Source organism: Natator depressus, chromosome 8 (assembly GCF_965152275.1).
Source record: "Natator depressus isolate rNatDep1 chromosome 8, rNatDep2.hap1, whole genome shotgun sequence".
Lineage (NCBI taxonomy): Eukaryota > Metazoa > Chordata > Testudines > Cheloniidae > Natator > Natator depressus.
This window is the reverse complement of record NC_134241.1, coordinates 53,142,798-53,165,833: the sequence shown is the minus strand read 5'-3', so window position 1 is coordinate 53,165,833 and position 23,036 is coordinate 53,142,798. Positions and strand designations below refer to the sequence as shown.

The 23,036-nt window shown below is 45.0% G+C and overlaps 2 protein-coding genes across 4 annotated transcripts; both read right to left on the bottom strand.

The window, feature by feature from the left end:
* Window positions 1–697: 697 nt before the first annotated feature.
* Window positions 698–8,308, bottom strand: LOC141992236 (uncharacterized). 3 transcript variants are annotated; one of them, XM_074961071.1, is made up of 3 exons: window positions 8,290–8,308; window positions 7,488–7,563; window positions 698–3,023 (listed from the first exon to the last, which is right to left on the bottom strand). In XM_074961071.1, exon 3 carries the CDS (start codon window positions 2,906–2,908, stop codon window positions 1,748–1,750), a length of 1,161 nt encoding a protein of 386 aa, XP_074817172.1. In that variant the 5' UTR covers window positions 2,909–3,023; window positions 7,488–7,563; window positions 8,290–8,308; the 3' UTR covers window positions 698–1,747. The 3 variants fall into 3 exon arrangements, with proteins under 3 accessions (XP_074817172.1, XP_074817170.1, XP_074817171.1); XM_074961069.1 differs by lacking the exon at window positions 8,290–8,308 and adding an exon at window positions 7,945–8,062; XM_074961070.1 differs by lacking the exon at window positions 8,290–8,308 and adding an exon at window positions 7,952–8,031.
* Window positions 8,309–10,984: 2,676 nt separating this feature from the next.
* On the bottom strand, window positions 10,985–21,045 carry LOC141992235 (uncharacterized). Its single transcript, XM_074961067.1, has 2 exons — window positions 20,827–21,045; window positions 10,985–13,672 (listed from the first exon to the last, which is right to left on the bottom strand). The coding sequence occupies exon 2, from the start codon at window positions 13,566–13,568 to the stop codon at window positions 12,402–12,404; it is 1,167 nt and encodes a 388-aa protein (XP_074817168.1). The 5' UTR covers window positions 13,569–13,672; window positions 20,827–21,045; the 3' UTR covers window positions 10,985–12,401.
* Between the last annotated feature and the right edge of the window lie 1,991 nt (window positions 21,046–23,036).

Sequence of the window (23,036 nt, the reverse complement as noted above, 5' to 3'; positions counted from 1 at the left end):
CCTCCCCATAATATAGCCAGCTACAGGAGCAGTTGGCATATACAATGTTGCAAGCAGAGGAAGCACAGGTGTGGCTTAAAGGGACATTTATCAATTACATGCTCTCATTAACATCCCTACCTACTTTTAAGATATCTAATAGGCCCTACATAATGGTACTAACTGCTTAGCTGAGTGATTTATGGGACACTATCAACTTGAAATAATGATTACAGCTAACAATTTTGTACTTACTGTAGTTACAAGTAACTCCCAAGATTTATAGGACTTAAAAATGATTGTTCACACTTGTTTAGTTTACACAAAGTGTTGTCAAATGCCCAAAGTAGAGAGAGTCAAGTTCACTGTTTTTGTGAACAACCTTCTCAGAAATTTGAAAAAAAATGGGTGGTTAGCAGTAACAGCAGAAGCAGAGCTGAAATGAAAAAAAAAAAGAGAACAATCAGCACACAAGTGAAGTAAAAGGATACAGGAGGAGAGGTGTTCCTCTTAGGCCAACCCAAGAGACCCTTCTGGGACCACCCCCCCCCCCCAACACATAGCAAACCAGAAACCACATTTAAAAACATGTTAAAAAACTTTAAAAGGCATGCTATTTTAAGGGTTCAGTAGCTGAAAATTTGGCAAGGGGAGCTTAATTAGTCAGTTTAGAAAAGAAAATTAAGTTGACACCATCCCTTTAAAAGTGCCCTAGAATTTCTAATAAAGACAGATACTGCTTAGCATATTGCATCTTCTAGAGTGAGGAACCTTAAATCTAAATATTAACAGTGTAAAAATCAGGAGTATTCTCCTTATTTTTATTAGCATTTTCTGATTTTAAACTTTCTGACATTTCTTACTGTAATGCAGTGGCTGGGAAGGGGAAAGGCTCTCCACCTAGCCACAAGTGCCACAGATCCATACAGGCAACCCACCATACTCATATGCACTATCACAGTGAGCCATACAACACTCTCTCCGTTTATCAATATACATATATAGGACATGGGTTATGTAAGCACATCAAAGATCAATAAATCCACAGGCAAGTGCATGCACAAAGGATGCAACTGAATTAATTATCCGGTTTAATAAAGTCCTGGATTTTTACAAACAACATGATCCCTCTCTTCAAAATAAAGATACTTCATTAGAAAACATGACAGAACAAACAGGGAGAAGGTACGGATGGGCCAGCTCTGATTAAATGAACTCTGCAGTCCTAGCAAAGGCAAAAAGAATGACATATCTCCAAATCAAGTGCTGGAGAGCAGTCACAATCAGTTCAGAGTCCAGGACTGCAGAAGGGCTCCATTTAACCCATCAGTCCTAGAAAAAAGCTCAACTCGATGCACCCACAGAAAAGTCCAGCTAGTTATGACAATGCCCTGTACCTTCCAGAAACTTCACTTCCATATATATATATATATATATATATATATATATATATATATATATATATATATATATATATATATATATCTCCTTTGACTTTGCTGACCTCATTATTTAATGGAAATGGAGCTTTTTCCTCTTGTAACTCCAGAGGACAGGTGCAGGGCCAGACAACAAAGACTACTTGTGGAGATCATGGAGTTCCTCATGAGGCAATGTTTTCATATTAGAGTTATGCTGGCCGTCGTTGGAGAAGGGGGCTGTGGACTGACCTGTGTGTGTAGGTTGGGGTAGTTTCTCTAGCAGTCTTGAGCAGGTCTTGTTCAGGTAACAGGAAACAACGGTGACCACAACCATGGAGCCCTAAATACTACGATTTGTCCACTTTATGTGTGCGCTCATGCTTCCTTAGAGTGGCAGACACTGTGAAGCGACGACCACAGTAAGCACAAGAATAGGGTTTTTCTCCAGTATGGGTCCGCTGATGGCACTGTAGTGTCACCAGCTGTGTAAAAGTCCTTCCACATTCCTCACAGTAGAAAGGGCGCTCTCCAGAGTGAATCTGCTGGTGCCTTTTCAACTTGAGCCGCTCAACAAAGGACTTCCCACATTCTTGACATTTATGTGGTTTGTCCTGTCGGTGGATCACCTTGTGTCTGGACAGCAGATTAGGTTTACGGAAACCTTTGCCACATGTTGAACAGATGTAAGGTTTAGACTCTTCTCCCATGGGCTTTTTATTTTCTGAACACTGCTGGTCAGCGTCCCCACTGCCATGCTTGTTTTGGTGCAATGTTGACCCTCGGTTCCTAACCATACCATTTCCCAAAACACCCTTGGAGCGCTCAATCTTGTGCACGTTGCGTAGGTGCCTCCAAACATCAGCTGTACAGATGAAACCCTTGTCACACTCTGGACACTTGTGTGATCTGTCACTAGAATGAATGAGCTTGTGCATTCGCAAGTTCGCAGCATGGAAGAACTCTTTGCCACAGATGGGGCATCGGTATGAATTCTCTGTCAGGTGGATCTGGTTGTGTTCTTGTAATTCACCCAGATCCTGGAAAGAGACACCACTCTTCTTGCAGCTATAAGGCAAAGCTTCTCCAGAGATGGGCTCCAGGTCCTCCTCATCAAAAGCATCAACAAGAATGATGTTTTCATCATCCTCACTTAATCCTCCCTGAGGTTCCTCAGAGGAGTAGAACTCCAGATCCTCATCTTCACATTGCAGGTCAAAGTTGGTGTTGGAAGTGACAAAGACCCCAGCTGTAGTCTCACCTCGCTTCTGGTAGTAGGTCTCATAGGTTTCCTCGTCTTCACACTGCAATTCTACAGGGAGTTCTTGCCTACCTGAAGGTCCAGCAGGGCTACAACCAGGACTGCCTGGTTGAGAATAGTCTAAGTCTAACTGCAGCTGGAGACTAGATTTGCGACCCACCCGCTCAGAGGAATGACTGGAGTCATCTGAATGCTCCTCACCTGTGTCATAAGTGTCATTATCAGACTCCCAGACCACCTTCACCTCCATCCTGTGGTGTCGTACACGGGGCTTATATATGGCTTATTGTGGATGTAAGCATACCATGTTCTTATAGTCCTTCATGATTGGCTCATCTCATTCTCAACTCCAATCTCTGCCCTCCCTAAAAAAAACAGGAGATGATTTCATTAGCCAATTTGCCAACATTCACATTAAGTAAAGCTAACAACCACAAGAGATCTTTTTCTGGTGAACAGAATACCACTGAGACTTTGTACATTAGTTTCACTGTAGGGGACACTGGGTAGTTTATTATGATTATCTAATGGAACATTTCTATATCGCCATAAAGTTAAATCCTCTATTTTAATTGGATCTTTTTGGCAAATTTGAATAATTAATGTAACAACCTCTGGCTTATCTAGTCTTAAAAAAAACCATTAAGAATTTCTATAATTTTTGTTTTAGAACTTGATAACATGGATCCATTCACTTCAAATATTTGGTGATCTGAGATTTGGTTTTGAGTTTTCCCTTGTTTTGTAATATGATTTAGAAACTATTCCCACACTTCTTTGAACTCTTCTATGTCTATTTTACTCTTCTCCACAATATATGTTGTCATAAGATGCGGCTTGATAGATCTCAGATCTATTCCTCCTGACAAACTTTGTTCCTGACAATCTTTACCCCACAAATAAACTAAATGAAATCCACCTGACCTTTTCATAATAAATGTTCCATAGTGACAAGCAGCCTACCAGGATAATATAAGAGAAACTGCAAGAACATTTTTATTTTTGTTGTTGTTGTTCTTGGGCAATTCCAAAACATTCTATACTCTTATTTTCTTTCAGCTTTTCTAGAACACATCATCATTTCTCACTCCTAGCCAGTGCAAGTCATACTAGGATCTAGTATAATTTATTAAATATTTTAAATTGTATTCATTCAATATTTAAATCCCTACCAGCCACTTTGATTCTTTTACATTATTTGACCTATTTCTTTTCCAGCCATCTAAAGTTTCCACATCAGACAGCCCTAGCCCATCCTGAGCGAACAACGAACATCTTTCTTCCTTTAAACATGGGCTGGATTGAGATATTCAAACTCATTCAAGTGAAGGTCTTAGACTTAACTCCCACCACACTTGGTTTTGTCGGACGTTTCATATTAAGTGATCTCTTTGCATTGCTAAAGATATTTAAATTTTGTATGAGTGAACACCAGACTCTTTCTTTCTGACACTGACCACATAATCATGCAGCAAGCACCAACAACATCAGGCACACCAAACAGCCAACCATATAGCGGTAAGCAGCCATGTGTGGGGTGAGGGCCGAAAGAAACTGCAGAAGCTCATGTTGTTCACTCTCAAATCACCAGGAACAAGAAAGCATTGTGATTTCTTTAGCCACCTCCAGCCTGTCATCATAACTTGCATTATTGTGAAGCTCTCCAGGATCTTCCACACTCTTGGGTAACCTCCAGCTGATGCCACAGAGAGAAAACATTTTGGAGAAATAAGTAGGGCAAGGAAAGGATTCTGAACTATCCCCAGAGTCAGGTAAAATTACAGTAGACGGCCAAGCTGCAAATAGCAAGAAAGATTTTTCAAAGAAAGCTAGCAAAGTGAGGAGGGGACAGTTATAAGGAACAAATCCAGTTCTTAGGTTGAGGAGTTTCTACAATTCTGATCTTTTTGATAAAAAATGTGGGGTTATTTTATCAATATTTTCCTTTCAAGACGATATTCTTTGATGCTGCAGTGTCAGACCACTTTGATCACCCTTTCCACAACAGCAGTAAAAAGTACTAACACTGGCACCATTTGTCAAGAATCAAGTAGTGTGACAGAATTTAGATTAATTCCTGCTATCTTTTTAATGTTGACGGGCTGATAACAGCATCTTGAGAAATAATCCCTACTGCACTGGTTAATTGGGATTTTATTTCCTGAGGGCTAAAATAAATCCTAAATCTCAGAGAGTGAGCCAAGATTAATTCAGTAACCAAGATAAATTTTTCACCGTTGCCAATCTATAAAAGAAAGTTTGCAACTAAACCTATGTGCATCATAAACACAGCTGAGAATCCTTTAGCACTGGCCCAAATGAAATAGCTTAATACTCTCTGAAGAAACTCCCTTTACAAATAATTTTCATTGGCAGTGGGTACGGCCTATCTCCCTGATCCATATAAGCTTCTTGTAAGGAATGCACTCACTTTATGCCACATCAAAGTGTGGTTTTGAAGAACATTTTCCAGACCTCCCCCAGCAAGTTCCAGCACCTATCCCACTCCCTCTGCAGTTTCTTTTATTTTCCTGACATTTCCCTCCCACCGCATTAACACTTTTAGTCACCCAGATTTAAGACTGAGCTCCACTCAAATTGCCAGTATAGCCCAGCAAGTGCATCTATACTATTATCCCAGCTGCCCTTGGCCTGTGAAACAAGCTCTTTTCACATTCCTCTTTTCCTTTGCTCTCCTCTCCTTTTCTCCTCCCTTTATTCCCCAACTCTCTCTCCAGTTCCTCTTGATCAACTTTGTTCAGGTTCCACTCAAAATCATTAAGGTTTCTCTGGCTGCAAGTGATTGTGATCTTACACATAAATATCAAGCCCAGGCCAATCTCAAGATAACTTAGTAATGTATTTAGGTTGAATGCCTTAACTTACACAAGTCTTAAGAAAGACTTGTTTTATTCACTAAACAAACTGACCTTTGTTACTATCTTTCTAATGAAATATTAAATCTCTTCAACTCTTCATTAGTCATAGCCTGGGAAACAAGGGGATAATTTAAGCGGGGCCAGGATTTCACCCAAGGTCTTTATCCAGAATGATCACATAAATAATAAACCAAAACACATGCACTCCTTCTCAGTATACAGAATATATATTTATTCCAGCAGAGAAAAAAAGAAAAAAGTTATGCCCTAATAATTCTACCTATACAGTACTGCAACAAATCCCTCTAACTACAATATGAGCTCAAATATGCACTCCAGATGCACATAGAGGGGGGCAGTCTTGGTTGACACTATACTTTCCAACAGATAACTACAAAATCAACAGCCTCTCAACTCACTGACCTTTCCCATAATACCCATCATCTCCTCATTCTCTTGCATATAATATGTGATTTGCCCCTGGGTTGCCCTATCACCTTCCTTTTCTGTTCCATCTTTGTCCCCCTATTTCAGGTGATTCCCCAGCTCCACGCTTACACATCATTATTTGTATGCATTTGGTGTTAAATTGACCCTTCACTTGAACCCCAACGTGCGCCTACTAACCTCCAGCCATCACCCACCTATCAATTGCACAAATACAAAATGGGATATGACTGCCTAGGAGGAATTACTGCCAAAAACACACACACACACACCCCATCACGATCTGGCGATTATAGTGGATCACAAATTAAATATGAGTTAACAAAAATACTGTTGCAAAAAAGGCAAAAATCATTCTGGGAAGTATTAGCAAGAGTGTTGTACGCAAGACATGAAAAGTAATTCTTCTGCTCTGCTCAGCACTGATAAGGCCTCAACAGGAGCATTGTGTCCAGTTCTGAGCACCACACTTCAGGAAAGATGTGGACAAACTGGAGAAAGTTCAAAAGACAGGAACAAAAATAATTAAAGGGCTAGAAAACATGACCTCCAAGAAAAGATTTAAAAAACTGGGTTTGTTTAATCTGGAGAGAGAAGACTGGGGGGGGGGAGGGGGACATAACAGCCTTGAAGAACGTAAAAGGTTGTTATGAAAAAGAGGGTGATAAACTGTTCTCCTTATCCGCTCAAGACAGGACAAGGAATGGGATTAAACTGCAGCAAGGGAGACTGAGTTTAGACATTAGGAAAAATGTCTTCCTTAGGTAATTTGTTCCAGTGCTTAACTACCCTAGCATGTTGTGGAATCTCTGTCACTGGAAGTTTTTAAGAAAAAGTTGGACAAACACATGTAAGTGATGGTCCAGATAATACTTAGTCCTGCCTCAGCACAGGGACTGGACTAGATGACATAGTGGGATCCCTTCAGTCCTACATTTCTGTGATTATATTTCATTTTTTTATTGCCCACACATTTTCTCATTCTACCATGTATGTTATCATCCCATCTTCTGTCATCATACCCACATACGTCACAGGATAAAACCTGAAGCAGTAAATTGTTTCAAGATGTGCACTGCACACGCTATCCTAACTCAGTAATCTCAGTATCTCTTACTCCCCTTGAAAGAATCTGATGCCATGTCCCAGCAGTGAATTGCTCTAAATACTAACACTAGACACATCATACTGGATGCACTACAAGCGTATATTACAGAGTAAACGAATCCCAACCGTAGTCTCAGTGGTACAACGACCCCCGCTACAACACTAGTAGTAGTTCCAACGTCGGACACAATAAGTATGGGGAAGCGGAATACGGGAGAGAAAAAAAGGCCAACAGGAGGGGGAAGAGACCAGAGGGGACTGCGCTGGAGATGCTGAAGGAAGGTGGAGAAAAGACAGCAGGGGAAGGAGGAGGAGGAGAAAGCAAGGGAGAAAGATGCCATGCCAAGACACAGAGAAGAAAGTTCCCACCGCGCCAGGCCCGCCCACCAGACACACCTGCCTCCAGCACAGCTCCCTGCAGTCCCGTTATCAGGCAGCGGCTCCAGGGACGGGGCGGGCTACATCCCCCGACCTAAGAGACAGACACCGACAGGGAATGAGCCTTGCGGGGCCGGTCCCCGCGCTCCCTGCAGCACCGTGACCCGCCCCGCCCGGGCCAACACGCTCCCTCTGGCGGCTGGTCCCCGCGGAGCGCTGCCCCCCGGCTGCTCCCGGCTGCGGTGGAGCGAACACCGGCCATTCGCTGCCCCGCCCCGCGGCTCTGCCCGCCGCGCTCCTCGCCCGGACCCGGCCGCCTCCCGGGCGTGTCCTCGCGCTCACCCGGCCGGCTGCGGCCCCGCGCCTCAGCCCGGGGCTGCCGCGGGGCCCGGCCCAGGCGGGGGAGCGGAGTGGGGGGAGGCCCCCCCCAGATACGGCGCTGGGAGTGGCAGGACCTCCAGCCACACAAACTCACCCTTCACCTTAGTGCGGAGGCGCTTAACTGCAGCCGCGCATGCGTATTGTCCGTAGCGAAGCTGGTTGTGCGGCTGCTGATGCCCAGGGTTCAAGCAGCTCTGGGGCTGGGCGTGGGGGTGGCGCCCCCGGCCGAGCGGGCGGGCGGAGAGACAGTGCCCGCGGATGGGTGGGGGCGGGCGGTTAACGAAGGGGGACGGAGCCCGGTGGGGGTATACACAGAAGGGGGGCCCCTGTCGCTGCTGGACAGAGAGATCTGGTGTCCGGTTTTTTCACTTGCTAATTAGCTTTAGCCTCCTCAGGGCTCGCAGCAGCGTGGGCATCGCTTCCAGCCTGCGGCCCTCACCCTCTGCCAGCCTCTCATCTCTTCCCACATCACTGTCTTCTGGACTGCATCCGCCGGCTGGCTCAACTCATGGCGGCTCTACCTTTTTTGCCGCCCCAAGCAGCGAAGCAAAAAAAAAAAAAAAAAAACGGCCGCCGAAGAAGAAAAAATTTAAAAAGCTGCCGCCGAAGAAAAATAAAGCGAAGGGCCGCCGACGAAGGAGCGCCGCCGCCCCAAGAACGGCCGAAGTGCCGCCCCGGCTCCAGCTTACTTAGCTGGTGCCTAGAGCCGGCCCTGGGCTGAACAAGAGCTTCCTGCGAGTTAGTGCTCCACAGACAAGCCCCCCCGGCCTGGGAAAATATTTTTAGATCCTTGATCAGCAGTCTTCTTAGTTTTACACCAAGCAACACCATGACGCCAAACTTCCTTTTCCTACTCTACCACCAATCACAAGCTGCTGTCCTAGGTCGCAACCCCGCACTCTTCCCCCTCTACCCTCAGACTGAAAAAATGTAGTCAGGGATAGCGTTTGCCCAGTATGAATGTTACTTCAAAATTTGGCCGTGTAGTCTCCCTCTCCTTAACCTCTGGGGATCAGAGGAAAGGTCACTGGCCCCTGTTTTATCCTTCTTCCCTTGGGTGATGTCTGCCCTCTCTAGCTAAGAGCCCACTGAAGTCAACAAGACTCTCACTCATGCATAGCCAAGCATGTACTATTTTCTTGAATCAAGGCCTCAATACACTGATGAAACTATAGTCTAGTGCCTTTCTTAATGCATGTTAATGAGAGGTTGGTGTGTATAAACACCAATTCCTAGACGGACCTTTGGTCTGACCCAGTATAGCCATTCTCTCAATTGTGACGATTACTATAACAGACAGCTATGACAGGACAGGTTTCTGTCTATTTGTAAATTTCACCACAAAAGTTGCCACACTACAGAGCTAGAACTTTCACCATTTTGTCCAAATGGAAATTAATATTGGGAAGTACCATAGTTACAGGTTTCCCTGAAGAATCATGTGTTTCCTTCCATCAGCATGATAAATACACAGATGGTGATTTCTCTTCTCATAACAGAAACAGGTGGCCTTTCCATCACTGGTGGATGACCATTTGTAGGGAAACCTACCAAAAACCTCACAATTCTTTTTCATCCAGATTTAATAATTCCACTTCAACGAAAGTCATTTCCACTTTATGAAAACTGATCTCTTTGAAGAGCTTATATATTTTCATCCATGGCACATTAATACAGTTGCTATCCATTTAGATCAAGAGCAGAAGTCCTGAGCTTTCACATAAAGATGAATTTCTTGCTTCAACCCCACCACTTCTTTCCCTCCCCTCACAGCATGCTGCACGATATTTATTGACAAAATGAGTGAGTGCTTGGACTGTTTTAGACAGTAATGCTATCGAGTCAAAACAATTCAGGTTGTACGATTCTGGTTAAGAAAATCACATGCTGATGTCTGTATTCAACTCTAGTGCCTACTTTCTCATCAGAAGATTACTCTAGTAACTGGAAGAAATAGGTCACAAACTGATTTTCCCCACCCGTTTCCCCCAAGCAGTCTAGATACTGTGAACAAAGTTGATGCAAACACTTTCCTTCAGTCAGCCTCGTGCTAAAGACAGGATCAGAAATCAATTCAAGGATTTAGATCTGACTGCATATAGTCTCCTCCTTGCAGGGCCATTAACTGTTGCAGGGGAATATTTTCTGATGGCCGTAAACATTTGTATTTCCATTCTGTAAAAATGCAAACAGAATGCTGAGAACTCCTCATGGCAACCAGATTTTCAAAAAGTTAGGAGGCATTATTTCATGTGACCCCTCTGCAAAGCTAAGGGAACCAAGTGGATATACACAGATGCCTCACTGTAGCAACACAGACACACAACTTGTATATAAAGAATGGTCTTAAATTTAAAAAATAAATACCATCCCTGGATACTGCAGCTAGGTCTAAGATTCACGTTTCAGCCTAGCCTAGGGGCAGAGCAAGTATTGCAAAGGATGGTAGGTATATCAGCTGGAGAAAGAGGAGAGTAGAAAATAATTTTTCATGTCTGGCTCCATCTACATCCATAACCATTCATGGCAAGTAGAACAACGAACCCACTAGTCGTGAGCTTGAGTCAACTCTAAAACAATGCATTTAAGGAATATGAGAATACCAGTGTGTGTAATATACGCTTATAAGGAAGTTTAGGGATAAAGTGTTCATCTTAAGTAAGTGTTTTGTAACCAGATGTGCAACAGACTAAATGAAGGAGGGTTTGGGAACAAAAGAGGAGTAGTGGGGGTGTTTTCACTTCATCATTCAGATCAATCCCACTGCTAGAAGAGCTCCTACAGCCATGGGTAATGCAGCAGGAAACTTCTTGAAGGGCACCTGCCTTATCACCATGCTCCCACAATTCCCATTATACAGACAGCTACAGGAGCAGTTGGCATATCCAATGTTGGAAGCAGAGGCAGCAACAGGAAGGTCAGGTGAGGCTTAAGGAGACTTTTACCAATTACAAGCTCCCTCATTCAAGTCCCTACCTACCATTATGTTATATAAAAGGCCTTACATAATGGTACCAATGGTTAGCCGAGTGATTGAGGAGACACTATCAACTTGAAATTACAAAACTGTTGTATGTAATCGTTCTTACTATAGTTATGAGTAACCCCCAAAATTACTATGACTGAAAAGAGATGGTTCACACTTTTTCTGTTTATTTACCTGTGCATTTGACAACATGTAGTGAACCTGATCTTATGCAGTTTTTGTGAACAACATTCTCAGACCTTTGAAAAAAAATGGGTGTTTAGCAGTAACAGCAGAAGCAGAGCCGAAATGAAAAGTGAACAGTCAGCAAACAGGTGTACACATATACAATGAAAGAGCATGCAGAAGTAGAGGTGTTCCTCTCAGGCCAACCCAAAAGACCCTTCTCAAAAAACAAGGTGGGGGAAAAAGCCAGAAGCCATCACATTTTTAAAAAAGAATGTTTTAAATATTCAAAGGCATGCTATTTTAAGGGTTCAGTAGCGCAAAATTGAGGATTTTTAATTAGCCTGTTCAAAAAAGAAAATTAAATTGCCAGGATCCCTTAAAAAATGCCCCAGAATTTGTGATAAGGACAGATGCTACTTACCATATTGGATCTTCTAGAGTCAGAGCTAGAATCAGGAACCTTTAATCCAAGTACTAAACAGTGTAAAAAACAGCACTATTTTCCTTATTTTTTTTTAATTAGCATTTTTGTGATTTTAAATTCTAAAACATTTGTTACTGTAACACAATAGCTGGGCAGGGTAAAACCTCTCCACCTAGACACAAGTGGCACAGATCCATAGAGACAAGCCACTGTTCCCATATGCATCATCACAGCGAGCCATCCAACCCTCTCTCCATGCACCAATATACATACAGGTGACATGGGTTATGTAAGCACATGAAGGATCAGTATATCCATAAGCAAGTGTGTGCGCAAAGGGTACAACTGTTAATTAAGTTTCCAGTGTATTAAAGTCCTGGATATTATTTTGCAACTGACATGATCCTTCTCTTTCAAATAAAGGTACTTCACTAAAAACCATGAAAGAATGCACAGAGGTGTGGATGGGCTACAGCTGACTAAGAACTGTGCAGTCCTGGCAATGGCCTGCAATGACAGATCTCCAAATCCACTGCTGGAGAGCAGTCACTTTCTAGACAGTAGTACCCATCAGTTCAGGGTCAGGACTGCACCAAAGCTCTATTTAAAACATCAATCTTTGGGAAAAAAACTCAATCTGACACACCCCAAAAGAAATCCAGCTACTTATGACAATGTCCAGCACCTCCAAAGGGCTTCACTCTCCACATTTGTCCTACAGTTTCTCTAACCTCATTCTTCAGTGGCACAGCAGCTTTTTCCTCTTCACTTATGTCTTTACTTGTAGAGATCATGGAGTTCCTCCTGAAGCTCTGCTTCCTTATTAGAGTCATATTGGCAATATTTGGGGAAGGTAGCTGTGGAATGACCTATGTGCATAGAGTATGGAGGTTTCTTAAGAAGCATGGACAGGTTTCACTCAGGTAAGAAGGGAAACAAAACAACCACTACAGCAGGTGAGGTACTATAAATTCTAAGACGTCTTCACTTGGTGAGTGCGCTCATGTCTCCTCAAGGAGCCTGACTCCGTGAAGTCTTGAGCACAGTAAGAGCAAGAGTAGGGTTTTTCTCCAGTATGGATCCGCTGATGACGCTGTAGTGATGCCAGCCGCGTGAAGGTTCCGCCACACTCCTCACAGTAGAAAGGGCGCTCTCCAGAGTGAGTTTGCTGATGCCTTTTCAACCTGAGCAGCTGGATAAAGGACTTTCCACATTCTTGACATTGATATGGTTTGTCCTGTCGGTGGATCACCTTGTGTTTGGACAGCAAATTAGGTTTATGGAAACCTTTGCCACATGTTGGACAGATGTAAGGTTTAGGCTGTTCTCCTCCAGGCTTTTGGTCATCTGAACACTGCTGATAGGTATCTCCGCCACCATTTTGGTTCTGGTGCACTGAAGACCATGGGTTCCTAACCATACCATTTCCCAAAATTTTTGAACGTTCAATCTTGTGGACATTGCGTAGGTGCCTCCAGACGTCAGCTGTGCGGATAAACCCCTTGTCACACTCCGGACACTTGTGTGGTCTGTCACTAGAATGAATGAGCTTGTGCATTCGCAAGTTCGCAGCACGGAAGAACTCTTTGCCACAGATGGGGCATCGGTATGAATGCTCTGTCAGGTGGATCTGTTTGTGTTCCTGTAATTCACCCAGATCCTGGAAAGAGACACCACACTTCTTGCACCTATAAGGCAAAGCTTCTCCAGAGATAGGCTCCAGGTCCTCCTCACCAAAGGCATCAATAAAAATGATGTTTTCATCATCCTCACTTAGTCCTCCCTGAGGTTCCTCAGAGTGCTCAGAGGAGTAAAGCTCCAGATCCTCATCTTCACATTGCAGGTCAAAATTGGTGCTGGAGGTGACAAATACTGCAGCGGTGGTTGAATCACGCTTCTGGTAGTAGTTTTCATAGGTTTCTTCCTCTTCACACTGCAATTCTACAGGGAGTTCCTGTCTAACTGAAGGTCCAGCAAGGCTGCGAGCAGGACTCGATGGTGGTGAGTAATCTTCCTCTACCTCCAGCTGGAGGCTGGCTTTGCGACCCATCCGTTCAGAGATATGGCTGGAGTCATCTGAATGCTCCTCACCGGTGTCACAAGTGTCATTATCAGACTCCCAGTCAACCTCCACATCCATCCTGTGGTGTCATAGAAGGTGCTTACTGATGGGTAATCATGGAGACATGTACATATGTTCTCTCATGATCAGACCTTTTCATCTTCCGCTCCAATTGCAGCCTCCTGGGGAAGGAGAGAGAGGGGGAAGGGGGAGCGGGGCAAGGAGAGGGAAAAAATATTTCATTACCTGACTTGCTGAAGTTGATGTCAGGAAAAGTGAACAAACGATACTGAGACATTTGCCTGTCTAAAAAGAAAAGGAGTACTTGTGGCACCTTAGAGACTAACAAATTTATTTGAGCATAGGCTTTCGTGAGCTACAGCTCACTTCATTGGATGCATTCAGAGGATACCCTGCTATTTTACTACACTGGCATATGGAAAATTCTTTTAATTGAAATATTTAAGTAGCCACATGTAATGCAACAATTTGTTTTATGATAAAATCTCATTCTCTCTTATACCTGGATGACCCATATGCAACTACCTCAAATACTTGGTGATGTGATATTTTGCACCTTCTAATTTTTTTTCTTTTCTAACAATTATTTAGAAATTAGTCCCACCTCTCTTTGAGCACTTCCGTTTCCATTCTCCATACCCGTATTACATTTTCATAAAATGTGCCTTGTTAGATCTGAACTCTGCTGGCCCAGATATATTGCTACACGATCTCCCCACTTTTCTGACAATTAAGCTAAGTAAAGCACTTTTCTAGCTGTAGTGCATACATGGTCCCCATTAATATTACATCAGTGTCTGAGCACAGTGTCTAACTCTAACATTCATCCCCACAATACCCTGTGAGGAAGGGAAGTGCTATCACCACCATTGTACAGATTGACAACTGAGGCACAGAGAGGCTAAGTGACTTGCCCAAGTTCACAAAAGAAGTCTGTGATGAATCAGGGACTTGAACCCAGACTGCCAAAATCCTATACTAGGGACCTAACCCGTTGACCATCGTCATTATCCACAGTCTGTTTGTGAAGTGTGTGTCAGCGTACACAGTAGAAGCAGCAGGTACATTTTCTTTTATTATTATTTTATTCTCTGTAAGATTTGAACATTTTTTTTTTTTAATCTCAGGCAAATCCAAAACCATGTCTGAGTTCTCCATTTTCTTTGAAAGTTCCCCACAAGATATCATCTCTCATTGCTAGCTGGTGCAAGTCAGACTGGGGGCTAGTACTGTATAATTTATGAAATATTTTAAACTACATTCAATCGAGAGCTGCAATCCCTATTGACCATGCACCTTCTTCTACCCACCTGGCCTATTTCTTTTCAGAATATTTTAAAATTTTCATATCAGAGAGCTCCAGCATCTGAGCAATTAACAAATGGGTCCCTTTCAGCAGGAGCCAGCTTGAGATATTCAAACTCACCAGGCCAGAACCATAACAAGGGATTTTAGTGCTCAGGGCAAGCAAGCTTATTTGCGCCCCCTAAAGGCAACGTATATGGGGGGGGGGTCACGTGCCCCCCAGATTTCTGCCTTCCATTTAGCACAGAGATTTTCAAATTATGGAGCATGCCCCCCAGGATGCCCATCCCACATTTTGAAAACCATTGCCTCCTGCCAGGAACCGGTGAATCGGAAGCTGGTGGGAGCTGCTGGCCCACTCAGGCCCCTGGCTCTCTGCGCTGTGGGGGTCAGGGTGCCAGCTGACTGCCATCTGTCCCTTGTTTCCCAAGCTGGGCCACCTCTGCACAGCTGGGCGTTCCCCAGGCAAGCAGGGCAGCAGTCCAACCTGTGCCTCATTTGCTCTCGTTTCTCCCCCGAAGGAGCCTGGCGCTGGCCGCCATGAGATGTTCCTGGAGGCAGTCACTGTCCACTGCCCTGGCACTCCTGGGTCTGTTGCTGCTGAGCAAGTGCCTGGCTGAGCATCTCATGATAGTTGGACTCCGCAAGCAGGGGTTGGCTCCAGAGGGCGTTGCTGGCTGGTGCAGGCTCCTTCGGGGAGAGGCGTGTGTCAGGGGTTTACTTAGAGCTGTGCCACCCATCCTGCCTGGGGAGCACCTGGCTGTGCAGAGGTGGCCTGGCTCAGGGAGTAGGGCAGAGAGGGCTACCAGGCAGCCAGCCAGCGCCTCGGCTCCCACAGCCAAGAGCCAGTGGTCTGAGAGGCTTCCACCAGCTTCCCATCCACTGGCTCCTGGCAGGAGGTGACGGTTTTCAAACTCTGCTAAATGGAAGGCAGATCTTGGGGGGGGGGGGGGGCACCTAACCCCAGCCTGGTTACTGTCCTGAATTAGGCTACAGCAGCATTTCTCAAACATGGCCACCAGGAGATTTTTGTGTGGCCATGACAGCTTCCAAAGTATGGGCAGAGATTGGGGGGGAGGGGCATGTGTGCAAAGCAGCAGCCCTCCCTGCAGCACCCAGATGTTGCTCCTGAATAGCCATTACCAAGGGCAGCAATGCACAGTCTTGGTGTTTGTGCTGGCGCCGCCTCTTCGGAGGCTCCAGGCTGCACCTCTGGAGACATGTGGCGCCAGTGTGCACGACGTCAGCTCTTCTCAGTGGAGGTGGCTACACTGTTTGGTCACCAGGGCACTCCCCTGTTCCTGCCTGGGGCACAGGGAGCCTGGGACTCCGCAGGTAACTGGTGAAATCCTGACCCACCTTCCCCGGGAAGAGCTCTTGTGAATGGCCGCGGGAGGCAGGGACAGAGAAACAGGGCAGGGCTTCCCCTTCCTGGGTCCACACTCACTGTTTACAGTTGCTGTAGCTACCCCAGCAGCTCAGTGGCTTGGCAGTTCCCCAGCAGGATGAGGGGCTCCCTCTCCATGACAGGCTCTGAGCACAAGAATAGGAGCAAAGTCCAGGTGCACTGAATGGGGAGCTCTACTTCCTACCGCCCTCCTACTACATAAATAAATGACAATGATTTGGATGTGTATATATGCATATTTATTCATTTTTCCTAAAGTTAATTAAGTACTTTAGGAAAAATTGTCAGTGATCACCAGCAAGAGTTAGCAGCTGCACTCTGAGGCCACCAAAATTTTTGTTGAGAACCCCTGGGCTAAAGATCTAATCTTTAATTCCCAGGAACAGAACTCCCAGAGGAAGACAAGCTTCTTTCAGCAAACAGGAGAAGAAGATTCATGTTAAGTATGTTACTAGAGATACAAGGTGAGTGAGGTTTCAGAGTAGAGCCGTGTTAGTCTGTATCCGCAAAAAGAAAAGGAGTACTTGTGGCACCTTAGAGACTAACAAATTTATTTGAGCATAGGCGTTTGTCAGCTCACTTCATTGGATGCATGCAAAAGCTTATACTCAAATAAATCTGTTAGTCTCTAAGGTGCCACAAGTACTCCTGTTCTTTTTAAGGTGAGTGAGGTAATATCTTTTATTGGACCAACTTCTTTCGGTGAAAGAGACAAGCTTTTGAACTTACAGAGCTCTTCTTTAGGTCTGGAAAAAGTGTTCAGAGTGTGAGCTAAATAGGAGATGGAACAGATTGTTAAGCATAAGGAGTTCACACATGCTTCAAGAGACCATTTAAGGTGAAGTGGGCAGTTAACACCTTTGCAGTTGTAGGACAAAAGAGGATTAATGGGTTACAAATTTTCGTAGGTTTCAGAGTAGAGCCGTGTTAGTCTGTATTCGCAAAAAGAAAAGGCGTACTTGTGGCACCTTAGAGACTAACCAATTTATTTGAGCATAAGCTTTCGTGAGCTACAGCTCACTTCATCGGATTAGTCTCTAAGGTGCCACAAGTACTCCTTAAATTTTTGTAGTGAGCTATAAATCCAGTATCAAGTATCCAGTATCAAGTAGGGGGTAGCAGTGTTAGTCTGTATCCACAAAAACAACAAGGAGTCCGGTGGCACCTTAAAGACTTACAGATTTATTTAAATTCAGTATGTTTATGAAGTCTGTGATTTTTAGTGCTTAGCAAAGTTACAAATTTAAGCTCCCAGGCTCATCTTTTGAAGGTGTTGTGCAGATTTCCTTTAAGAAGGAGGACAGAGATCAGATATGGAATGAATGCTTTATGAGAAATGTTCGCCCACAGGCGATATGGTATTTTGTTTTTGTTTTTAAATCAGTTTTCTGTGCGAGTTTGACAGCATAGTGATTCTCATTTCACCCACACAGTTGTTATTGGGACAGTTATTGCACTGGAGGATTTACACCAGATGTTAAGCCAATTACCTCACCCACCTCATCTCTCTCATATTTTGGGACCGACCCAGACTACACTATCACTGCACGCCACGTTGCTAGAGACATTTAATTTTTATGCGTATCACCAGGAAGCTTTGCTACCAAGTATTTCTTTCCTGATACTAATTATAGAATGTAAGCTACAAGCTCCAGCCACCGTAGAGAGATTGTACAGTCAACCCCCATAGCAATGAGCAGCTGAGGATGGGGATAGGACAAAAGAAGTTGCCGAAGCTCGTGCTGTTCACTCTCAAAATTACCAGGGGCACGAAAGCATTGTGATCTCTTTAGCCACCTCCAGCCTGTCATCATAACTTGCATTATTGTGAAACTCTTCAGGATCTTCCAGACCATTGGTAACAATCAGCTGGTCCCACAGAGAGAAGAGATTTTATAAAAAATGAACAAGTTGAGAAAAGGTTTTCTAACTATCACCAAAGACACAAAATCTATGGCTGAGCGATATATAGCAGGAAGTTGTGCGGGGGAGGGATGAAGAGGAAGAGAATTAGGAAAGAATTGCTGGAACACTTTGACCAGGTGATGATGCGAGTACTCTGATTTCTCAAACCTGTGGTTTTTTTCTTAACATGTGCAAGTTTAAATTGTCAGTTACTTCCACAAGCAAATGGTTCCTAACTCATTTTGCCAATATCCACTCCGACAGCTCAACTCTGACAGCTCAATTTATAAGCCGGGTCCAAGACTGTTAAGTCAAGAGAGGTGGGTCTATTGCTTTGCAGACTTCCTTAATGTATGGTAGGACAAGGAAAGTGCAGATTCAATAATTTCTGCACAGCCTCTGACACTTAAAAAAAAAAAAAAAAAAAAAAAGCGGTGGGGAAGAAGTTTTTCCTCCTGATTTACAAAAAAAAAAAAAAAAAGGAGTACTTGTGGCACCTTAGAGACTAACCAATTTATTTGAGCATAAGTTTTCATGAGCTACAGCTCACTTCATCGGATGCATTTAGTACATATTTAACATTTGATTTAAAAAACAACCTTAAAAACTAAGACAGACTGAGATCCTTGTATACACTGAAGGACTACCAAATATTTTTGATCTATATTTTTTGGTATCATAATTGTCATCTACTGATTCCAGAAAGTATCATCATCTAATTATGTGTGCATCCAAAACACAAGTGGGATTTCTCTAATTCTTCCCTATGGAATGTCTAGATTCCAGGGAGGAACTTTTAACAGCTTCACTTGCAGTGGACATGGGTTTTCTGCACAATTGGACATAAGTAATTTCCCCAAACCAGACAGGCTTCCTGTAAGGATTGTGCACTGATTTAAGGCATATCAAAGATCAGTTTGTAGGGAACTCCTCCCCAGTGTGCCCCCAGACTTTTCTTGTTGCCTCTGCAGCTTCCCTCCCCTTTTCCTGACACTCCTTCCCGACTATTCCTTTTAGAAGAGTCCAGTGTCCCACTAGAATGAACACTAAGGCCTGGTTTACCCTAGGAATTTACATAGATATAGCTACATCTTAGGGGTGTGAGAAATCCACACCCCGAGACGCATAGCTACACTGACCGAACCCCCAGAATACTTCTTTCGTCAACTTAGCTACCGCAGCTCAGGGAGGTGGATTACTTACTCTGAAAGAAGAATCCTTCCCATTGGCGTAGGTAGTGTTTATACTGAAGTGCTGAAGCAGTGCAGCTGAAGTGTTCTAAGTGTAGACAAGCCCTAAAATAAACCCAAATTGCCAATCTAGCCCAATCTCTATTACAGATTAGGATGAGTTCATCACGGGGACAGATTATCCCACATCTACGTCCTGGGGTTTCTTGCCCTTTCTTTGAAGCATCTGGTGCTGGCCACTGTCAGAGACAGGATACCCAACTACACGGACCACAGACCTGATCTAGTATGGCAATCCCCTTGTACCTAACAGACATCCTATACGTACCTCAGCTTCACTTTGCTTATGTAACATGCTCGTCCCACACCCCTCTCCTCCTACATTCCCCCTACTTCTCCCTTTATTCCCTGCTGTCTCCCCATTTCCTCTTGCTGAGTTTTGTCCAAGTTCCGCTCCAAGTGATTAAGATTTCTCTGAGTTCAAGTACCTATTTCTCCCAGACAGAAAACCAAGCCTGTATTTTAAAAAGCAAAATGAAACTCCCAAAATACTAGTCACTTGAGAGCTCTGCCAACACACTCTGGCTTTGCCCAACTACCACTTATTTTCTCCCCCTCCAGACCAGGGTTTACCTCTCAATTTCCCATCCCTCACCTCCCGGTTGGACCAGTTTCCCTGGCCCCTCTTTTCCTTTATCTATCTACAGGGAGTTTCAATGGTGAAACTAACATACGTTAATGAATTTATTCCTCAGTGCCAGGCAGAGCTCTTCAGGACTCTTGGACATCTTTTTTCCTATTCTAGCAGTGCTTTTGATACACCTGCTGAAAACGCTCATCTTTTAGACTGTGTCTGCCTCACGCCTCTCTTCTTTGCTGACATTACCTTTGGCTAGCCTTTCTATGCAATCCTCCCAGCCATTGGCATAGCAATGCCTGTATCCTCACAGGTGCTAGAACTAGGGGTGCTACTGCACCCGTTGGCTTGAAGTGGTTTCCATTATATGGAGCATTTATAGTTTGGTTCAATGGCTCTCAGCACCCTCACTGTAGACATTTATTCCCGCACGCCAGTGTATACTGTCACTGTGCACCACCTACTCTGCCCATGGTCTGCAACCCCTCCCCACACTGCTACAGCCAGGCCCTTCCTGCAGAACAAGGTCCAGTCTTATACCCCCTTCCCCACACTAGCATGGCACACACATCTCCTGGCATCTCCCCCCACCCTTGCTAGCAGGACCAGTCTCCTTCGGGCTGCGGCTTCCCTCCTGGGCCTAGTGGCATGCAGGGCCAGGCCGAGGACGGGGAGGGAATGGGGTACCCTGGCCTGCTCCCCAGCCCGCCGGGGCAGCCCCAGAGCTGCCAGCTGGTGCCCGGTGGGGAGGGGGCAGCAGCCCGGCCGTGGCCGGGCGGGGAAGGCACCGGGCCAGGCAGCAGCTCCCCGCCGCGAGCAGGGGAGGCGGTGACCCAGGCTGGGGGGGAGGGAGGAACCGCGGCTAGTTACCGGCGCTCCCAGGACTGGAACCGCTGACACGGGGGAGGCCCCCGCTCTGCAGCCGAGCTCCGCGCGGCGCCGGCTGGCAGACCCAGCCTGCCTCGGCCCGACAGCCTCCCCCGAGCGCCGCTTACAGCCCGGCCCGGCCGGCGGAGGCCATTGTCTGCCGGACCGCCTGCAGGAAGGAGGAAAACAACCCCCCACCGTGTGACTGACAGAGCCAGAGACCGCCCCCCTCTGCCCGCCCCCATCTGACTGACAGAGCCAGAGACAATCCCGCCCTGCTGTGACTGACAGCCAGAGATCAGCCCTCCACACCCCACTGCACAGCCTCCTCTGACTGACACAGCCAGAGTCTGCCTCCACCCACCCCGCCATGACTGACAGCCAGAGACCAGCCTCCCCCGCCCCACGCCACTCTTCACAGCCCGCTCTGACTGACAGAGCCAGAAACCACCACCCATCCATAGCCCTGCTGTGACTGACAGCCAGAAACCACCCACCTCGCATCCCTCTGCACAGTCCAGGTGTGACTGACAGAGCGCCAGAGACCACACCTCCCGCGTCCTTCTGCCCAGGATAGATGTGACTGACACAGCCAGAGACCAGTCTCCCCCCACCTGCCCCTCTGCATGCGCAGAGCCAGATACCATCCCCCCCTCCTCCCACTTCACAGCCCCCGTGTGACTGACAGAGCAAGAGACTGGCCCCCAAGACCCCAGCCCTGTACACAGCCCCAGTGGCCAGTCCCCCCTCCCCACTGCACAACCCCACTGTGACTGACAAAGCCAGAGACTGCCTCCCTCACCCTTGTGCACAGCCCTGCTGTGATTGACAGGCCCAGATCAGTTCTATCCCACCTCTCTGCCCAACCCTATTGTTACTGACAGAGCCAGAGACCATCCTCCCTTCTGCACAGTCCCAGAGTGACTGACAGAAGCAGAGATACAACCCTGCCCCCTTGCACAGTCCCAGTCACTGTGAAGGAGCCTGATATCAAGACAATCACAGATGCATCTATATTAGCAAGATCAGGAGCAGACTAGTCTGTGGAATCCTTGATAAAGAACAACAAAATACTTGACCAGGAACAACAAAGAATGTAAAAGCCAAATTGGATTCCCCCCTGAGAAATAAACCACCAACCTTTTACTCTAAATACAGTTAAACAAGTTGAAAAACATAATTCCCTACCCTACTACATAAATGCCCCTGAAAGGGGAAGATATGTCTGTTCCATAACCTTTAAAAGTATTTGACTCAAAAGGGCACTCTGGATTTACCTTTAAAGTCTCTGAACAGAACTGATGGGAAACAAACTAAATCTACGTACAGTGCAACCAACCATCCCTGATCCCTACAAGACACAGAGGAATAAAATAGATGCAACTTCAGCCCTACACTTCACAGCATATATATCAGTGCACTATCAAATCTATTAGAGAACTCTCCAAACACAGGACTCTATATTAAACCAACTCAGATGTATGATGCCTGAACTATGCAAGTAAGCTGTCATATTATCACCCACACAAAATACTCTGCAAAGGAACCTACACCTGCTACAAATATACTGCAACATATGGATTCTACAGGTCAACCTTGAAAAAAAAAAGAATAATGATTGTCCCCAAAAAAAGCTTTAAACAACCCAAATAAATTAAAAAAAACATTATTTTGGAAAATGCAGAAATAGAACAGGTTGAATTATACATATCTGAGTTCCATCTTCGAACTTCAGGCTTTCTGTAAAAACATTAGGAGAAAAAATATGCTTTCAGGCCTTTTATACCATAAAAGAAACCAATGAGTAAATAAAATACACCAATAAAACTACTAATGAAATTATTTGACAGCACCCTATATTATGGGAACAGAGTCTGAGGCCAAACCTATTACAACCAAAAATACCAAGTTGAAACTTTGATAGAAACCCCTCAGTTTTGCAAGCAAGCGTAATGTCTACATAGCATTTCATCCAAGAATGGCTGCACAACAGAGATGAAATGTTTATTACCATTTTCCAAGCCATCCTAGAAAAAATATAATTTCTGGTGCCACCTGTATGAAAGCAACACATACATCCTCCACAGCAAATCACTAGAAGCTTAACAATTCAAACCAACTGACTTGATTGACAGAGCCTGAAACCAACCTACACTTCAAATTGTGGAGATGCAATCTGGTACTCTTTCATCTGTGGCAGATATTTGTGTTAT